We start from the raw sequence: 20,354 nt of genomic DNA on the forward strand, positions 1-20,354 counted from the left end.
GCAGGAAAGCTGGAGCAACACTGGAGCAAAAGATCGAAGGACAGGGGGAGCAGGGACCTGAAGGGCAGAAAAATGTACACAAGCCAACATCAAGAAGAAAAAAAAAAAACAGTTGAAGAAAAATTCCCAAGGCCAACAGGCCTTCCCTACCAATGCACCTGCAGACCACAGGCAATAGGTCAGAGGTTTTGAACCTAAAATGTACTAAAATCTAGTTGTAGCTAACCAGTTCAGAAGTGGAAGCCTGAGGGAAGCTCTGTTGCAGGCTAATTGACCTGAAAAGTCTCAGAAAAAGCATCAAAATACAGTTACATGCGAATTAAAATGAAAAAAAGGGGGGGCGGAGCCGGCCGGCGAGCGAGATGGCAGCTTAATAGCACAGCCCCTCGTCTAGCGGTCTTACCGGAGTCAATTCCGACGCAGAGGGTCACCGAAAATCCGCACAAACACTACCCCAGGATGTCAGGACGTCGCCAGCAGGCTTCGGGAGGGAGGAGGGGGAAAACCAAGCCCGGTAAGCTACTGAACTTCTTCAATCAGGCGGGCGGGAAGCCCAGTCAAAATGGCGCCGGAGCGTCTGCAGGCAGCGCCGCGCTGCCTCCCTCCACATCCCTCCTGCTTAATGGCCGTGCAGGGACTCGGGAGTCAGTGGGAATGGCCGGAGTGCAAGAGGGGGTTCAATCTGCCTCTACACCACGATCAGCCTGTGCCAGCCCAGCCAAATCTAAAATCAGGCTGCAGCTCCCAGAAGGTGCCGAGACACAGGGAGCCAGTGCTGATGACTCATTGGAGTTTCATGACGCCATTTCCAATTTCCCCACCTCGGGACAACCTGTCATGGATTCCCTGCTAAAAGACATGATGATGTCCCTTAGAAGCTCCATCCACGCTGACATGCTCCAACTCATGTCTCAGTGCAATAAAGCAATCACAGGAGTGAGCAACAGGGTGGAACATGTGGAATCTAAAATGGGCGAATTCGCTGACACCTTTAACAATATGGTGGATGCCCACAATGAGCATGACGACGACATCTCATGGCTTAAAGCAAAAGTTGCGGACCTTGAGGATAGGTCCAGACGCAACAATATAAAAATTAGAGGTATCCCAGAGACGGTGAAGCCCCAAGAGCTAGCGGAATATCTCACATCATTGATGCAAGAGGCCCTTCCGGATGTTCCCTTGTGCGACATGGCGATAGACCGTATACACAGATTGCCCAAGCCAAAACACATTGCTGCATCCCTTCCCAGGGACACGATCACCCGTATACACTTTTATACGGTGAAAGAAAAATTCATGTCACTTGTAAGAAAGGGCTCCGGCCTTCCACCTGCTATGAACAATCTTTCATTTTTTGCGGATCTGTCGGCATACACAATGAATAGACGTCGCAATCTGTTCACGGTTACTAAACCTCTCCGGAACCACCACATTCCCTACAGATGGAATTACCCAGCAACTTTAATCATTACCAAAGGAGATAAGGATTACAGAATCGCCTCCTTGGAGGAGGGCCTGTCTCTGTTGCGGAAGTGGGGTATCCTGGACCAAGCGGAGGAGGGTCACGTCTCCCAGAAAGAATGAAAGTGCAGTGCCAATGTTGCCCTCAATCCCCTTTGTCTGCGGTGACCCTCGCAGTATGCCATCCATAACCACTGGACTCCGGGCGACATGCTCGGCTATAGACTGTCTCTGTGATCCCCCATATTAAACGGTATCCAATACCGTACGGACTCTGTGGAAGAGTCGCCACTTTTTACCCTCCAAGTAATCCGCAGTTGCGGCTTATTGTTTATTGACTGTTTTTCTTTTCTCCTCTGTTTTACTTTTGTTTTTATATCTCCAGCCACTTGCAAACCGAGTGTCCCACTCTTCCGGTCGATAAGACCCCTTCCTCGGCTACTTCGGTATTGTCATCTTCAGTGGACTCTTCCTGCCTAGACGCTGCTTCAGGTCTCTCTATTCTACAGCACACGAGTAAGTACATTTCACTTCATCTGCACGGGACGCCCTCCCTGCCACTGAGCTGTCATGTCACTCCAACTTGTCACCCTTAACGTTAACGGTCTGAACAGCCCACAAAAAAGGCACATGCTCTGGAGGGAGCTTAACAGCTTGAAATGTGACATTGCAGTCATTCAAGAGACGCACTTCATGGTGAGTAAACACCCACAACTTACATCAAGATTTTACCCTCAGGCGTATTATGCAAATAATCCCAAGAAAAAATGTGGGGTGGCAATACTTATTAAGGAGTCATTGGACTTTTCTTTGCTCTCCCAATTTGCAGACCCGGAGGGTAGATTTTTGGTGCTGGCGTGCACTATAAATGGGGTCACCTACACCATTGTGGCGGTTTATGCCCCAAATGCTGGACAGATTACATTTATAAAACGACTGTGGAAACAAATTCAACCACTAATCAAGGGTCACATTCTGCTATGTGGTGACTTTAACGCGGTTCCCAACTACCAATTGGATGTGTCATTGAACTACCCCAGACGCCATCACAGGACTGACCTGGCTAAGTTTCTACTAACGGCAGATCTCTATGATGTGTGGAGATGCCATAACTCATCGGAAAGAGACTACTCTTTTTATTCCAAAATCCACCATTCTTATTCCAGGATAGACCTTTTCCTCACAAAAAATTTTTGTTACAGAAGATCACTCGCGCGTCTGTGGGTTCTATAACGTGGTCGGACCACGCCCCAGTTATTATTACTATCGGGGACGTGCCCTTTACCACCAGGGCCAACAGATGGCGCTTTGATGCCAGCTTGCTGAATAAACGAGAGAGCCGTACTGCTATGGGTGCCAAACTCGACTAATTTATTTCTACCAATGACACTGCTGAAATGTGCCCTTTTGTGTTATGGAACGCCCATAAAGCATTTATGCGGGGTTTGTTGATGTCAGAGGGGGCGAGGGTACGGAGGCAAAGGAGACAGAAATTGGATGACATTCTAAATTCTATCAAACAGCTGGAACAACAAAATAAAGTACAACCGTCGGTGAGCTGTGCAGCACGGCTCTTTAAATGTCAGGCGGAGTTGCGTGTCCTTTTGCTTGGTCAGCACTCACGGGCTCTTCGGCGACTTAAGGCTTCCCATTACTCCCATGGAAATAAAGCAGGCCGGTTATTGGCGGCTCAACTGAAAGATAAAGTATCTACACAAAAAATTCCGTACTTAATCCACCATGCTAAGGGGAAGAGGCTGACCAACCCGAAGGACATAGCGGACGCTTTCAGCCATTACTATAGTTCCTTATACAACTTGGCTTTAGACGATTCGACCCCTCAATCTTCCCCATTGGACATCCAAACATTTCTGTCTTCCGTTTCCCTCCCGGGCCTGACACCCTCTCAATTAGACCAGTTGAATGCTCCCTTCTCTGAAGGGGAGATCTCAGGGGTTATCAGGGCTTTGCCGAAGGGGAAAGCCCCAGGTCCAGACGGGTACTCCTCCGAATATTATGGCTTGTTTTCTGACACGTTGGTATCATATTTAGGCAGGGTTTATACCCAAGCTCTGGATAAGGCATCCTTTCCAGCCAAGATGCTAGAAGCTACGGTGATCACACTGCCGAAACCCGGTAAGGAGCCCACTAAGGCGCAAAACTTCAGACCCATTTCCTTGTTAAATGTGGACTTGAAAGTGTATGCTAGGATATTGGCAAATAGAATCACAAAATGTCTCCCGGATTTGATTGGTCGGGACCAGGTGGGATTTGTTATGGGGCGTCAGGCTACTGATGCCACAAGAAGACTGGTGGGACTTGTACATCATGTCTTTGCCCGCGGGGTCCCCAGTGTGCTCCTGTCGTTAGATGCCGAAAAGGCGTTCCACCGGATACACTGGGGATACCTGGGGCAGGTGTTGGAGAAGTTTGGCTTTCAGGGTGAGATTGTCCGAGCAGTTATGGCCCTGTACACAGTCCCATCTGCCCGTGTGTACACCGAGGGTCTGTTCTCTGATAGCTTTCAAATTACCAATGGCACGCGTCAGGGGTGTCCTTTATCACCCCTGATATTTGCCATGCTCATGGAACCCTTGGCTGAAAGGATGAGGTCACACCCAGGTATTAATGGAATTTGGGTGGGAGACTCCCCTCACGCGATTTCGCTCTTTGCAGACGACGTGATCTTGACTTGTACCGATCCCGAACACTCACTTACACATGTCCAGGACGTACTCAGAGAGTTTCAATCAGTGTCCTACTATAAGGTTAATGAACAAAAATGAAAAAAAGGGAAAGTGCATGCTCACTGAAGGAAGGTGTCACAGGATCCATCAACGGAGGGTATCCGAACTTGAACATAACCTTAAACAACGAGGTTCAACAGGGTTCTAATTAGCATCAAGCCAGGCAGCAGCTGTGTCTCCAGTTTCAAAGAAATTAACCGTTGCTCCATCAACCACCCATAGCTCGCTTGGAAACAGGAGGCTGTATTTGACACCTCTACCTCATAGTCTTTTGCGGACCTCATTAAAAGTGTGTAACGTTTGCTGTACCTCTTGCCGGTAATCCAGGAAAATCATAGTTTTCACATTATCATGCCGAAGATCTGGCTTGGTTCTAGCAGCCGCTAGAATCAAATCCGGGTCCCTGCAATTAAGTCACTGGAAAAAAAATGGGCGAGGTGGCGTGTCGGGTATTGGAGGTACTCAATGTGCCCACTCAACCACAAATGTATGCAGCAGGTTTTGAAGGCCAAAGATGTTAGCCAAAAAGGTCTTTGAAAACTCAACAGGGTTCGCACCTTCTACTTTCTCTGGGAGGCCTAGAAATCAGAGGTTGTTGGGGCACAGGAGATTTTCTTTGTCTATGAACTTTTCTTGTAGTGCCTTAACCTGCCTTTACAGAGCATGTAATTCCGTAGAGTGTGTGCAAACCACATCCTCCACCTGGAAGAGCCTCCAACAAGTGAGAGCGGAATTTATCCAGATTGTTTCGTATGAAGCTAATATCGGTAGAGACATAGTTTGTTTTTGCAGCAAGAGTCTCTTTGCAAGCCATGATGGAAACCAGGATGTCAGTAGAGGAGGGTTCCGACCATGGCAGCGCAGAAGCAGTGGTTTGTGTGATCGCTTACATGGTGGACCTCGGAGACCTCATGCGCAAGATGGCAGCCGCGGCCTTGGTATGAGGAGTACTTACTGACGTGTGGAGGAGGAGGTATTTTACAGAAGGAAAGAGCACATGGAGCGCCTCAAAAATGTTCACAGTTCAATTAGCAGAACTGCAATAGTGTATAGTGGTGGCTTTATAGTGTAGTAGGGGTGGTTGAACAGAAATATGTTGGTAAAAAAACACATTTGCATGTATACAGTATGTATTTAGCTGTTTGGTACTTACACAAGCGTACCACTATTTAGTCACCTTCTGGAATTACAAATTGGCGCATGTGGCACCGTGCCACCTATTCGCCGGGGCTTCCCCCAACGGCTTGTAGATTCCCGTCTTAGTCGGGGGGAGAGAGCCTGCTTGAAAACAGATAAATTGCTTGCAGTGAAGTGGAGGGATACACGGAATGTTTTCGTTCTGTCCTCCCTTCACGCAGACACGACAATCCAAATTACTACGGCAACAGGTGTTATGGAGAAACCCCTCTGTGTCCACGAATATAAACTTAATATGGGAGGGGTGGACCTTAACCACCAGCTTTTGGCGCCGTATTTAGTTGCCTGTAAAGCCAGACGCTGGTAAAAAAAGTGTCTGTTTATTTATTCCAATTGGCTATGCTGAACGCCTTTGTCCTATACAGGGCGTCAGGACGAACCGGATCCTATTGAGAATTCCAGGAAGAGATCATCAATGCCTACCTGTACCCAGGAGGTGTTCCTGCCCAACTTCCCCTTTCAGATGCAGTGAGCCGGCTGCATGAGAGACATTTTTCACATGTCCTCCCGAGTACCCCTACCCAAAGATACCCCCAAAGAAGATGTCGTGTCTGTAGCAGGCGCGGATTTAGGCGTGACACCCTTTATTATTGTCCCACCTGTCCTGACCAACCTGGTCTCTGCATCGGGGAGTGTTTTGAGCGCTACCATACACTAGTAGAGTTTTAGTGTAGGGTACAGCACGACAAGGTGTAGGGCACACAAACACAGGGTCTCGAAAAATGTTTGATGGCTATCGACATTTTGAGAGACCCTAAGCTGGAAAACTGCAGTTCACAAAAAAAAGTGTTAAAAAAAAAATAAAAAAATATATAAAATAAAAAAGCCAAAAACAGTTGTCGTATCAGTTATTTTTATGTTCTTCTACTCTTCCTACTGTACTTTTACTGTACTTTGTTTGTTTTTCATTATTTTGTTAACCTGTTTCTCTTGCAGGTACTTGTCGGCTGCCACCCTGATTTTATATATTCTGACACAAACAGCGCTTGCGCTCAAGCATATATAGATACCTCTGATGGCAGAGCTGTGGTAGGTTGATTTCACCACTGCAGTTAAAATACCTTTAAGTATACGTGGAATATTTTCTTGTATACCCACCATTAAATAAGTGGGTTTGGATGTTTGGTCAGTTAATGGTGTGTATACTACACAATTTTCCTGTGGTGATTTCTGTTAGGTTCTCTTTTTTTCGTTCAGCCCACAGGCTGCATGAAAAAAAAAAACCTACACTATATGCCAAACAAGGACCAACAATGTACTGGTACGTTGCTGGAATTTGAGTGGTTATACCAGGATGATGCCTGCAGATTTAGGCATCATCTTGGTATTGTTTTTTACAGCCAGCGGTCAGCTCACATGTAAAAGCAATCCTAGCAGATAATTGGCCACTAGACTGCTTTTACAAGCAGGGAAAGGGGACTCTCCCCCCCCTCCCGCCGCCTTCCACGGTTTTTCTCTGGCTCTCCTGTCCCACCGGTTAACCTGAGAGTGCAGCCGGTGGTTCAATTATCTAACCATAGAGCTGATTGGAGACAAGAATGGCTCTAATTATCTCTATGGCCTAAGATACCGGAAGCTACGTGCATTTCATGACTTCTGTTTCGCCAGAAATAAACAGCGCCATTGGGAAATTGGGAAAGAATTTTATCACACCAATTGTGATGTGGTCAGATGCGTTAAGGTCAGAGGAGAGATCTAGAGTCTAAAAGACCCCAATTTTTTTTAAAAAAGTACCTGTCACTACAGATTGCTATCATAGGGGATATTTAAATTTACTGTGATAACATTAAAAATGATAAAAAATAAATAATGAAAGGAAAGGTGTCAAAATAACATAAAAAGGCAAAAAATAAATAAAATCAAGCCCCCCCTGTCCCCCCTTGCTTGGGCGCAAAGTCTAGTGTCATATGTAAACTGCAATTGCAGCATGCATGCGAGGTATCGCCGCGAACGCCAGGTCAAGAGCAGTAATTCTTGCAGCAGACCTCCTCTGTAAGTCTAAAGTGGTAACCTGTAAAGACTTTTAAAGGCTTTTTAAAAATGTACGTAGTTTATTGCTGCTGCACAGGCGTGCACAATTTTTAAAGCATGTCATGTTTGGTATCTATGTACTCGGCATAAGATCATCTTTTAAACTTTACCAAACAATTTGGAATTATATAGTGTATTTGTGCATTAAATTTTAAAAAAATTTATTTTTTTCGCAGAAATTGCATTTGCAAAATATGTGCGCAAATACCGTGTGACAGAAAAATTTGCAACATCCACCATTTTGTTCTGTAGGGCCTCTGCTTTAAAGAAATGTATAATGTTTGGGGGTTCAAAGTAATTTTCTAGTAAAAAAAATATATTTTTTCATGTAAATAAAAAAGTCACAGAAAAGGATTGGTTTTCAAGTGGTTAGAAGAGTGGGTGATGTGTGGCTAAGATTGAGCATAAAATGTCGGGACAGTTCAAACACCCCCCCAAATGACCCCTTTTTGAAAAGTAGACACCCAAAGCTATTTGCTGAGGGGCATATTGAGTCCATGGAGTATTTTATATTTTGCCCTAAGTTTCGGGAAGGTGACAATTTTTTTTTTTTTTTTACACAAAGTAAATATATATTTACAAATTATATATTGCTCACGCATGCCATGTGTAATTCTCCTGAGTACAGGGATACCACATGTGTGAGACTTTTTGGGAGCTTAGCTGTGTATGGGACCCCAAAAACCAATCACCGCCTTCAGATTTTCTAATGGCCTAAATTGTGCATTTTACTTCCGTATTAGCCGTCACAGTTTCAGAGGCCCTGAAATTTCAAGATAGCACAACCCCCCCCCCCAAATGACCCCATTTTGCAAAGTAGACACTCCAAGTTATTAGCTGGGAGGCATGGTGAGTCCATGGAATAGTTTATATTTTGCAACACGTTTCAGGAAAATTATTATTTTTTTTTGTTTTTCTACACAAAGTTGTCACTAAATCATATATTGCTCACACATGCCATGGGTATATGTGGAATGACACCCCAAAATACATTCTGCTGCTTCTCCTGAGTACAGGGATACCCCATGTGTGAGACTTTTTGGCAGTCTAGCCACGTACAGGGCCCCGAAACCAATCCCCACCTTCAGGCTTTCTAAGGGCGTACATTGTTGATTTTACTCCTTACTACCTATCACAATTTTGAAGGCCTTGAAATGCCAAGATAGCACAAAACACCCCAAATGACCCCAAGCTATTTGTTGAGAGGCATGGTGAGTATTTTGCAGCTCTCATTTATTTTGGAAAATGAAGAAAAAACAGGAAAATGCATTTTTTTCCTCTTTATTCAATTTCCAAACTTTGTGACAAAAAGTGAGATCTGCAAAACACTCAACTTTTCTGAAAAGGGGTCATTTGGGGGGGGGGGGGGGGTTGTGCTGTTCTGGCATTTCATGGCCTTCGAAACTGTGATAGGTAGTCAGGAGTGAAATCAACAATTTACGCCCTTGGAAAGCCTAAAAGTGGTGATTACTTTTTGGAGTCCTGGGGGGGGGGGGCGGGTTTTTGCTATCTTGAAATTTTAGGGCCTCCGAAACTGACAGGAAATGCACAATTTACGCGATTAGAAAACCTGTGGCAAAATATTCAATATTCCATGGACTCACCATGCCTCTCAGCAAATAGCTTGGGGTATCTACTTTCCAAAATGGGGTCATTTGGGGGGTTTTGTGCTATCTTGAAATTTCAGGACCTCCGAAACTGTGATGGGTAGTGAGAGGTAAAATCAAAAATTTATGCCATTAGAAAACCTGAAGATGGTGATTGGTTTTCGGGGTCCCGTACACAGCTAGGCTCCCAAAAAGTCTCACGCATGGGGTATCCCCATACTCAGGGGAAGCAGCAGAATTATTTTGGGGTGTCATTCCACATATACCCATGTCATGTGTGAGAAATGTATCTTTTAGTGACAACTTTGTGTTAAATAAAAAATAAAAAATAAATGTAATTTTCCCAAAACTTGTGGCAAAATATAAAATATTCCATGGACTCTCCATGCCTCTCAGCAAACAGCTTTGGGTGTCTACTTTCCAAAATGGGGTCATTTGGGGAGGTTTTGTGGTATCTTAACATTTCAGGGCCTCCTAAACCGTGATAGGTAGTGAGAAAATGAAATGAAAAATGTACGCCCTTTGAAATTCTGAAGGTGTTCTGAATTCTGAATGGTTTTCGGGGTCCCGTACACAGCTAGGCTCCCACATTACACATATACCCATGGCATGTGTGAGCAATGTATCATGTCAATGACAACTTTGTGTAAACATTTTTTTTTCTTTTTAGTAATTTTTCAAACACCTGTGACAAAAAAATGAAATATATAATGAGCTCAACATGCCTCTCAGGACATTCCTTAGGATGTCTACTTTCCAAAAAGTGGTAATTTGGGGGGGTTTGTACTGCCCTGCCATTTTAGCACTTCATGAAATGAGATAGGCAGTCAGAAAGTAAAAGCTGCATAAATTCCAGTATTTACACCATAGTTTGTAGACACTATAACGTTTGCACAAACCAATACAAATACGCTCATTGAGATTTTTTTGTCAAAGACCTGTAGCTTAATACATTTTGGCCAAAATATATGACATAAATTGAGTAATATTGGATATTTTTTAAAAAGACAAAGTTTAAAATGTCATTTTTTCTCAAAATTTTTGCTCTTTTTTTATTAATATCGCAAAAAATAAAAAGCGCAGAGGTGATCAAATACCACCAAAAGAAAGCTCTGTTTGTGGGAAAAAAAAGGACGTAAATTTCGTTTAGGTACAGCATTGCATGACTGCGCAATTGTCAGTTAAAGTCAAGTTGAAAAAAGGGGTCTGGTCTTTGAGCAGCCAAATCCTCTGGGCTTAAGTGGTTAAAAGACAAAGGGTGGCCACACCAAATATTGATTTGATTTTCTCTTCTGCTCGTTTACTTTTCATTTTGTTAATTCATAAAAATAAACTACTAACACTTCTATTTCTGAAAGCATTCTCAATTTACAGCATTTTTTCACACCTTCCTAAGACGTTTGCACAGTACCATAGATGTCAAATCTTTAGAAAGATGTCCTTTAAGGTAATACAGTTGAATAAAATGTCCCTGTCTCCAAACGAGACAAGGTTGTTAAGAGGAAGAAAAAAATATTACATAAAAATGCCTGGAATTACTTGTTGTAAAATTGATTCTATGAATATCCACACATTTACATGGAGATTTATATAATCAATTTTTCAAGAAGTAAGTCTGGGCGTTTTTATGTAATGTTTTTTTTCTTCTCCCTCCTAACAACCTTGTCTTTATTTATAGATATTCACCTGTGCCTCTCCTGAGGAAGTGAGTCTGTATCTCGCAAAACGTGTAGAGAGAATTAGTACAGATTATCCACTTTATGGAGGTTTTACTTAACCCGGATTTATTCAATGACAGTTATTCATGTACATATATATTTGGTAACTATGTATGACAATATGGTTTTTAAATGCATGTAATATTTGCTTTTTGTATTAAAAAGTTCTTGTACACTTCACATTTGTTGGCTGTGCCTCGTTAAAGTCCCATGGGCAATTTACTTTTGTGTATGAACAATGTGGGACTGAGAAACGCCCATACCTTATACATGCCAGCTAGTTTTTTTGCTGGTCAAAACCAATACTTGCCGCAAAGAGTAACAAAATACCCCTGTTACTTTCCAGTCAGCATAAAAATAAAAAAGTATTTTTTTTAAGTTTATAGTCACCACCAAAAATAATGAAAACATTTGGAAATCCAAAGTGGCCAAAATGAATTTTAAAAAAATTCAGTGACTACCCATGTATTAGTAAGTCCTGGAACTTTTTTTTAGAGCATTCTCTATTTTTCTACAAACAAACTTTAAGACATTAAGGTGTGGTTACCTGATTATTAAATGGTAAACTATGAACAATGGAAATCAGTTTATTCCTGATTTGTACATGTCGTTCAAAAGTTGTATTGTTGTCCTCAGTATATAATCGATTGAGGATTGTGGTTAATAAGACAATGTAGTTTCGAATCTCAATGTGATTTCCCATTAGCACAAGCATAGAAAGATTTCTAAAGCCTTCTTGAAATCTAGGTGAAAGACAACAGAAAATGTTCAAATGTATTGTAAAGAATGAAGGTTAGGTTGGTAAATGTAATTTAAAAAAAAAATAACAAACATGTCATACTTATCTGCTTTGTGCAATGGTCTTGCACAGAGCAGCCCTGATCCTCCTCTTCTGGGGTTCCCCTGCTGGCATTTCTGGTTCCTTCTCCCTGCTGAGTGCTCCCGTAGCAAGCCACTTGTGCATGCTCGTATCCGAGCTGCACTCTGTGTGTCCATAGACACACAGTGCGTGGCTTTGCCCCCTCCCCTGCTCTTTGCTCACTGGTTGTGATTGACAGCAGCAGGAGTCAACGGCTCCTGCTGCTGCCTCCTTGGCCAGTGAGGAGAGACAGCAAAGAGAGACACTCTTCTTGGACATAGCGCTGGATTGAGATCAGGCTCAGGTGGGCTGAGGGGGAAACTGCACACCAGTAGCAGAACTACCAGGGTCGCAAATGTCGATCGTTCAGCTGCTGGGCTTCACACTTACCACAGCGCACACAGAGAAAAAAATGGGTGGGGTGAAATGGAGCAGATCGGCTCTCTCCTCTCCCATCTGTGCGAGAGAGGAGGGAGGGGGAACTGTAAGTGTATACTCTGGGCTATAGGAGAGAGCTGCTCTCAGCTCAGAGTCCTGCTGAGGAGACACTAATAGATGGCACTGACAGGCAGCACTAGTAGCCTGCACTGATGGGCACTGATAGGCGGCACTGATGATCACTGATAGGTGGCACTGATAGGCTGCACTGATAGGCGGCACTGATGGGCAATGGTAGGTGGCACTGATGGGCAATGATAGGAGGCATTGATAAGCACTGATTGGTGGTACTGATAGGCAGCACTGATGGGCACTAATAGGTGGCACTGATAGGCGGCATTGATGAGCACTGATAGGCAACACTAATAGACGGCACTGATGGGGCTGCACTTATAATTAGGGCACTGATGACCAGTTTCCTGATTATCAGTGTAAACAATGCACTGATAGTCGTGCTGGTAAACTGCTCTCCTTTCCTCACACAGACTCAGCGTGAGAGGAAAGGACTGGCAATAACCAGCACTTCTGTTTACAGGTGATCAGCTGATCACATGGTAAAGAATCGCTATGACTGGCCATTTACTGTGATTTGTGATTAGCTGTGTCCTTAGGATACAGCAGTCACAGATCACACTGGATGTGCGCCCCAGGGGGCATGCGGGATGCAGGGTTCTGAGAGGATGTCCATGGACGCCCTGCCAGAACTGAAAGCCTTGGGCTCAGATGGAAGTGGGGGAGGTCAGGACTAGTTATGCCTCTGCTGCACACAGAAGGATTTCTTACCTGACCATGCAGAGCATGCATTTAAATGATTGTAAAGTCTTGTTTTTTTTTTTAGTTAAAAATAACAAACATGTTATACTTACCTGCTCTGTGCAGTGGATTTGCAGAGAGCCGCCCCGATCCTCCTCTTTTTGGGTCCCTCTTCAGTGCTCCTGGCTCCTCCCTCCTGTTGAGTGCCCCCACAGCCAGCAGCTTGCTTTGGGGGCATCCGAGTTGAGCCACAGCTATCTGTGTCCATTCAGACATAGAGCCGAGGCCCCACCCGCCCCCTTTCTCTCCTCATTGGCTGACTGACTTTGATTGACAGCAGAGGGAGCCAATGGTGTCGCGCTGCTGTCTCAGCCAATGAGGAGGGGAGTCCCGGGCAGCCAAGACAATCCTATAACATCGTTGGATCTAGACGGGGGTCAGGTAAGTATTAGGAGGGTTGAGGGGGGAATGCATTAGGATAAAAAAAACTTCTGCCTTTACAATCACTTTAAGATAAAAAAAAGGTATCTGGTAATAAAACAGCTACCTTTACAACCATTTTAAGTATTCCTCAACTTTTTTATTTAATGTAAGATTTTCACTTTGTAATGTATGATTCTTGTGGTTATGAAATTCTTGTCTGTGGCACAATAATTAGGGTATATTATCTAAATACAGAGACTGCAGGATATATGTTCTAAGGTCCCTCTAAAGCAAATTTGAATTGGTATGTCTGTGGCACATCTAAGTCCCTCTGCAGGCAACCATTGCATCTCCTTCAATTCCTAAACCCTCTCCTTCCATTACAGTGCTTCTATTAACTTGCAGGTTGCTGGCTCCGCAGAGTCAGTGAATGGATGGGGTGGGAATGGAATGTGAAAAATAGCCTCAATGAGTGGAACTACATGCCCCTGCATACATGTATTGTAGCAATTTATAAAAGTATTTTCAGGTTGGGTTAACTATTAAAGCTGAAATACTTTTATTTTCCTTGTAATACTTTTTCTTAATACTTTACTATTAGTAATAAATACAAATAATACTGCTGCAATATACTGTACATGCTTTAATTTAATCTAACTAAAAATAGTTAAATTTTATGCAAAACTTAAAAAAAAAATGGAAAAGGTTAAGACTTACAGTTCAATCTCTGGTAAAGCATTAGATGTATTCTTGGAGATAACTGGATGTACAGTCACATTCAGTGGACATGGCTGAGTCTGTGATCCAAATGCATTTGTTATTTGAGTAAAAACCGTGACTGTAAAGAAGATAACATTATTTATTTTAGTATATATTATCTCAAATAAATATTTTTTTCAAATAAGCCTTTAGGGCGTGCTTAAATAAGTGAATTTGAAAACTGCATATCAGCAGCATCCAGTTGCATACCCACAGTTCTATACATGAGTGACTTACATTACATATTCCAGAAACCAAAATGTAAAATCTTCCATGAACCAAATTTTTTGTAGCACACATCCACTGAAGTGGCTGGTGGTATTGTCTGGGATGTGTTGCATAGTCAATGCACTTTGCACTAACAGCTACCAAGTGTAAACAATTTCGGTCAGTCAGACATTATGATGAGGAAGATGCATGAACTTAGCAAGTTTGCCCATGATATGATTGTTTGTGCCAAATGGGATGCTAGCAGCATTTCAAGTCTACAACTACTATTAATCAAAGCATTGGTGGTATAATGGTCTGTGAAATGTTATTTTTGGCACATATAGGCCCCTTGAGCAAATTCTTGTACCCTTATTACTAAAAATTCCTGCGTTTTGAATTCAGAGTGGTAAGTAGCTACCTGGTACTAGATAGGTGTATCTAATAAAATGGATTGTTTATTCCTGAGTAGAATGTATACTTCAGTACAGTATGATCTACAAACGTAGGGCACAGTGTGTGCAACTGTGCATCATTGTGACATTCAGAACATACAGAACAGTGCAAATACTGACATTCCTTGGAAAATAGAACATATACCACAGGGTATGGAATACAGAGGTAAAACACGGTGTATATTGTTTTGAAGGGATCAATGTAACTTACAGAATGTACAGCACAGTGTACAGAGCAGAGTGTAGAATATACAGTTACTTGTGGAGTACAGTCAAATGGTGAAAGAAGAAGTTTGGAGACAAAATGCTGGTTTGGAGAGAGAGAGCTAGATCTGGAAAAAAATGTGGAAATAGTGGATGCCAAAGCAGAGGAATAGAGAAATCTAGAACAAGAGGAACAATAATGAGAATGGAGTCCAGTGCAGTGCCAAAGAAGAAGGAGTGGCTGATTGGTACAGTAATGGTGAGAGTGGGGAACTTGAAGAATCATGAAGAGGAACAGGAGACCAGAGGAATTTTAGGAAAAGAATAGGGAGCTGGGGAAGAGTGTGAAGAGTGCTGGGGCAATATAAGTAGTCAGTGGAGCAGTTCTGATGAAGTATATATAGGAGAAATACACATTTCTGGAGGCAGCACTGATTTAGAGTCTGTCTTAATCCATTACATCAGTACAAAAACATAAAGCCCTTTAAAATAAAACAATTACTCCTGGTTGAGTCTTGGTTAAATACTGGCAATCCATAACTGTATCAGAGCCCACAAGGAATTAATAAATTAGCCAGCTCACAAGCAACCAAGTCCAAGAATTTAGGAGAGCACACTGTGGTAGGTTGCAGAGTATCAGATGTTACTGCTAGAACAAGAGAGAGGGACAAGGACTGAGGATTAAGAAGAGGCAAACATGTAGAGAACTGACCCAAGCAACAGCCAAGTAGCAGAAGAAGACTGGGAAGTGACTCTATAGAAGGATGGAAAATAGGTAAACAGAATCCTTGGGAGGCCTTCTGCTCACTTCTTAAAGGCAAATGCAATAAAAACAAATGCAATAAAAAACAGAGTTTATAACCCTTCCCCTCCTTGACTTCTACTTTCACTACATGCGTGTAAGACGCAATAAGATTGCTTTTCTGTTTTTTTTTTTTTTTTATTAATAACGTGTCTTATACACTTACCCTCCTGGAAACTGCTGTGTACAATGGGAGGGATTCATTAACATAGATAGTGTTGTGAATTCAGAAAGTAGTGGGTAGGGTGGATGTGGCCAAGTGCTTATTGACAGGCTAAAGGCTTGTGAATCAGGAGTGACAAAGCTAATAGCCAAGCCCCATGCAATATTCTTTCACCCCACTGTAATGCAATCAGGCTCCGCCTACATGAGAGTGCTAACTCTGCTCTGATTGTTGCTACACCATCACATGGAAACTGCCTCAGGTAGACTCCACTGACAGGATTACCAGGTATTTATATGACTTTGCACAAAGAGTACAAGAAAATGGTAAGTGTAATTCCACTTACTGTAAAATTAGAGTGACAAACTGAATTTTTTTATGTAGCGCTAGTCCCATAGGAGCTGCAGGAATACTGTCCAGGTCTTCACCTCAAGCTTTGCCCCACAGCCAGGCACACAGGCTTATCCACACATTTCTCCAATGTGTCCAGTCTAAGGGGAGTTGTTTTTATTTTTGGAGAACTTGGATAGGTTTGAGGGAATTAAGTAGAATACTCCAAAAACAGGAACTATGTACAAGTTGAGGACTAAGTATTCTTTCTGGAAAAGCTGCAATAAAGTCCATGCTTGCAACAAACAGTGGACTTTAGCTTTGAATTAGTAGTAGTAGTAATTTTAAACTCCATTCTTTAAAGTCACAAGAGCAGAGTTCCATTTACAGAGAACTATGTGGACTAAGCTCTTCAGAATACCAGTTGATGTTCCCTTTAACCTCCCTGGCTGTCTTAGTACACATCCCGGGTATGAAAAATCTTGAAACATGGGACTGCACAAAGTCCGATGTCACAATCGGGACAATGAATCCTGGTTTCCTTTCTGATTTTCTTTCCACTGTCGTCTCGCTTCGAGCAACAAACCACACACATCCTTGTAAGTGCTGACTTTTTCTCGGTTGGTGGGATGTAGTACATGAAGTGACGATCAGTCAGGCATTCTGGGTTGAAAACGCCAACAGCATGACCTCCAGCTCTATTCATAGCCATTGATGGTGTTTGGTGGTTCACAAAGATATGTTCGGCAACTTTCCATATGAAGTCAGAATGAATCACAGGCTTGTCACTTTTTTTTTTTTTTGAGCAGAATGTAGCCATTCTACAAGCATTGCTCAAGAAGATGTCTGAAGATCTTCTTGTAGTACTTCTTTTGTTGTTTCCTCATTGCTGGGTAGAATGTAATTTCTTGGTTGGTTCTGTTGACACCTCCCATGGTGTTATTGTAGTCTATCACTACCTGTGGCTTCATGATTTCATTAGGCACACATCTTTCTTTTCACGCCATCGCAGTGCCAGCTTTTCCCCTTTCTGCCAGGCAACCATTTCTCTAGTCTTCAGCTTCTTATTGCCAAAAATTGTCAGCATTTCGTGCCGGTTAGACCTAACGGTTCTATAGGCATCTGTTTTCTTTTGCAGAAGAAGCTCATAAAGTTCAGGAGACATATAAAAGTTGTCAGTTGTTACGCAATAGCCATGATTTAGCAATGGCTTAATGAGTGAAAGAACGAAAGATGTTGCCATTCCATAGTTGCTGTATTTTGGATTGAATTTTGCTCCTTTTCCAGTGTATTTGACTGAATTCCAAATGTAGCCAGTTGACGATTTGCATAGCATGTAGGATTTTACCCCAAATCATGCTCTCTTTGATGCAATGTATTGTACCCAGCTAAGACTTGTCTTGTAGGCCATTAGACTTTCCTCTATGCTGATATCCCTTTCTGGCAGGGGTTTCCCCACCACTCCCTGAAGTGTTATTAGGCCCAGAAATGTCATCTTTGGTCACTGGTTCCCACTTTCTGCTTCTTGGAAACTTCCGATGCAGAGTAGCTAATTGTTGCTCTTTGTACCGGTTTGTCTCAGTAATTATTTTTTCAATAACCTCATCGGTCAGAAATAATTGTAAGTATGCCAAGGGGTTGTCGTGTTCAACGTCTACTTTCATACCAGATGCTCCAGTAAATGGGAATCTTGGGGGCAATGCCTGATCCGTACTGCAGTCAGTAGAGCATCAAGTTCGCACATCACTGAGCTCAGTCACAGAATCGTCGCTGTCGTCACTTTCAGTGTCTGATGACGAATTTCCCCACTAATCACTATCGCTCAATTCTGCTAGTGATTCTAATGCACTATCGCTGTTTTCTAGCTGGTCTAACTCCACTTTTGACCTAAAGGGACGTTTTTTGAAGGCCATGGACGTTTTCAAGTTTCCAGGAAGAAAGAACAGTAAAAGTGCAGGCAGGGCACCAGACAAAGCACTAGGGACAAAACTACGGTGAAATGGTTTGAAACAGTTATGTAATCCTAACAGATTACAATGTATTACAATGTATCATGTCATATTTTGTTTACTTTTTTTGAATTTTTCCGCCTGGTTCCACCCCCCTGTGTCGTCGGCGCTCGCAGAGAAGGAAACCTTAAAGACGGATGCCGGAAGACACTGCGGGAGGTCATTAGGGGATTGTATGGACAAGGTAAGTGTCACTACAGGGATACTACAATGTAACCCAGAGTGTGGCTCCGGGTTACTGCTTTTGGTACAGAAAATTAACCCTGAGCCACACTCTGGATTACCACAAGAGAGGTTAAACAGACCCACAGCTGACTGTCTAGCACCATAGGGGTTGCAGCAGCCCAAAAGTTCACAAGTTCTCTTTGAACTGTCTGTATTCACACAAAGCCCAAGGACAGCTAGTTGCCTCCTTTCAACTTCCAAGCAACACCTTACTCTGGTGATACCAGACCAGATGTTCAACATACAGCCCCCCTCAGTCAGTTCTCTCTCTAGCTTCAGGTTACATAGTTACATAGTTAGTCAGGTTGATAAAAGACACAAGTCTATCGGGCTCAACCAAAAAAAGGTTCTCAGCATCCAGGCCCTCAGATCATCCACATAAGGCCTTGCAACAGCAGACATGTGGCAGCAATGCTCTGGAGGGCAGCAAGCCCCTCAAGGCTGGACCAAAAAACTCTAGCAAAAGACCCAGAGCTCAGTGTGCTCCAAGAATATATACAGTCTCCCAGCATGCAATCAGGGCCTGCCTCCCTGGGATTGGCCAGGTGTTGTGGAAATTTTATTAGGACTGGTGTGGACATTTTTCAGGATGTCTTTTATTTAGCTTGTTGTCATTATGGCTCCTGTTGTCAGTTTGCTTGCAATGCGTTCATTAGAGCGTGTATGGGTGAACCGGCATTGAGGAAAGACTACTGGCAGTGAAAACCTTCCCTTTGATGTGTAGACGCCTTCGCTCTACATAGACATCTCCACCGGTAAACGCTCCATGCGATATGTATGGGTCTGTTTGCTGGTAGAGATCTATGTGTATTGCAGTGCGCAGTTCAAGGATCAAGCAGCAAGGATATGACCACCAGCGGGGGCCCCTGTATAATGTTCAGATTTGTTCGCTCGGCGGGGATATGTTTGCTCTGTGAAGTCAATATCGTTTTGATATCTAACTGCCTTTATAAAGGGATACATGCTCATGTCTTTCTACTGTGCCTCTACAAACAGCATGGCTCTTTCCCTGCAGATAGCCACGTCTATGGGAACAGTAGTATAATCATATTAGGCATTGTTCTCTGAGCCGTGCTGAGTGGGATTCACTCCAGTAGCAGTGGAGGGAGTGCATGCACGAGTTTGATCAGAGCAGCAATCACAGTTCTACACGTTGGTTTCATTGTGTAGTGTTAGGAGCAAATTCTGCTACACGTGGGTTTCAATGTTCATTATGGTGGGTGTATTTCCACACGCTAATGGCAGGAAGCCATGCACGCTGTTCTGCTGATTCATGATCGTGTATCCCCCCTTTCTATTGTATATTTGAATGTATACAATTGTGTGTCATTAGTTGCTTGTATGTGAGTAACTTATGTCATGTGACTGTGCATTTGGAACGGATTGGCTGATGTTGTATAGCCATCACTTCCTGCTGTTATTCCTGTGTTGTCCCATAAATAAACTGAGCTCAATGCTTTAGGCAGGACATTCAATCGAGCATCCAATGTGATAACTGCCTGTGTGTCTGTTTTACTGGGTTCTGCTGAGCGCACTCCATTACCTTACACAAAAGAGCTGAGAACTGTGCTTTTTTAGCACAACAGGATTAATTGCGCTTGGCGTATATTAATATCCAAAGGTGCACTTATTAGCACAGCAGAGTTATTTGCGCATCAAGTGTATATTAAGATCCAAGACACAGGGCTGTATCAACATTCATGCTGGCATCTGCATAGCTCCACACCTTTATCCAGAAATAAAGACAAAGAAAGCCAGCAGACTAGAAACAGTTGAGCACACTCTACAGACCTAATAGAATGCAGCTGCACTGATTACAGTGAGTAAACTAAATTTACCTAATAAACAATCACAGCCACACTGGTTACAGTGAGGCAACTAAATTTACCTATCAAAATATAGCTCTACGAAATACAGTGAGCCAGCATTGAGTCTATCTATATAATTGTAGCCTTCCTGCATT

At 43.0% G+C, this 20,354-nt stretch overlaps 1 protein-coding gene across 1 annotated transcript in view; it reads right to left on the reverse strand.

Moving 5' to 3' along the window:
* The window catches only part of PKD1L1 (polycystin 1 like 1, transient receptor potential channel interacting), a gene marked incomplete at its 5' end in the record, with an annotated part of 292,229 nt that overhangs the window by 164,948 nt on the left and 106,927 nt on the right, over positions 1 to 20,354 (reverse strand). The window contains 2 exons of the mRNA XM_082258926.1: positions 11,312 to 11,507; positions 13,955 to 14,075. Of these exons, the coding sequence (XP_082115052.1) occupies positions 11,312 to 11,507; positions 13,955 to 14,075 (317 nt within the window). The remainder of the gene's footprint in view (positions 1 to 11,311; positions 11,508 to 13,954; positions 14,076 to 20,354) is intronic.

The sequence above is a fragment of the Pelophylax lessonae genome (assembly GCF_965119305.1).
Source record: "Pelophylax lessonae genome assembly, chromosome: 5".
In the NCBI taxonomy this organism is placed as follows: Eukaryota; Metazoa; Chordata; class Amphibia; order Anura; family Ranidae; genus Pelophylax; species Pelophylax lessonae.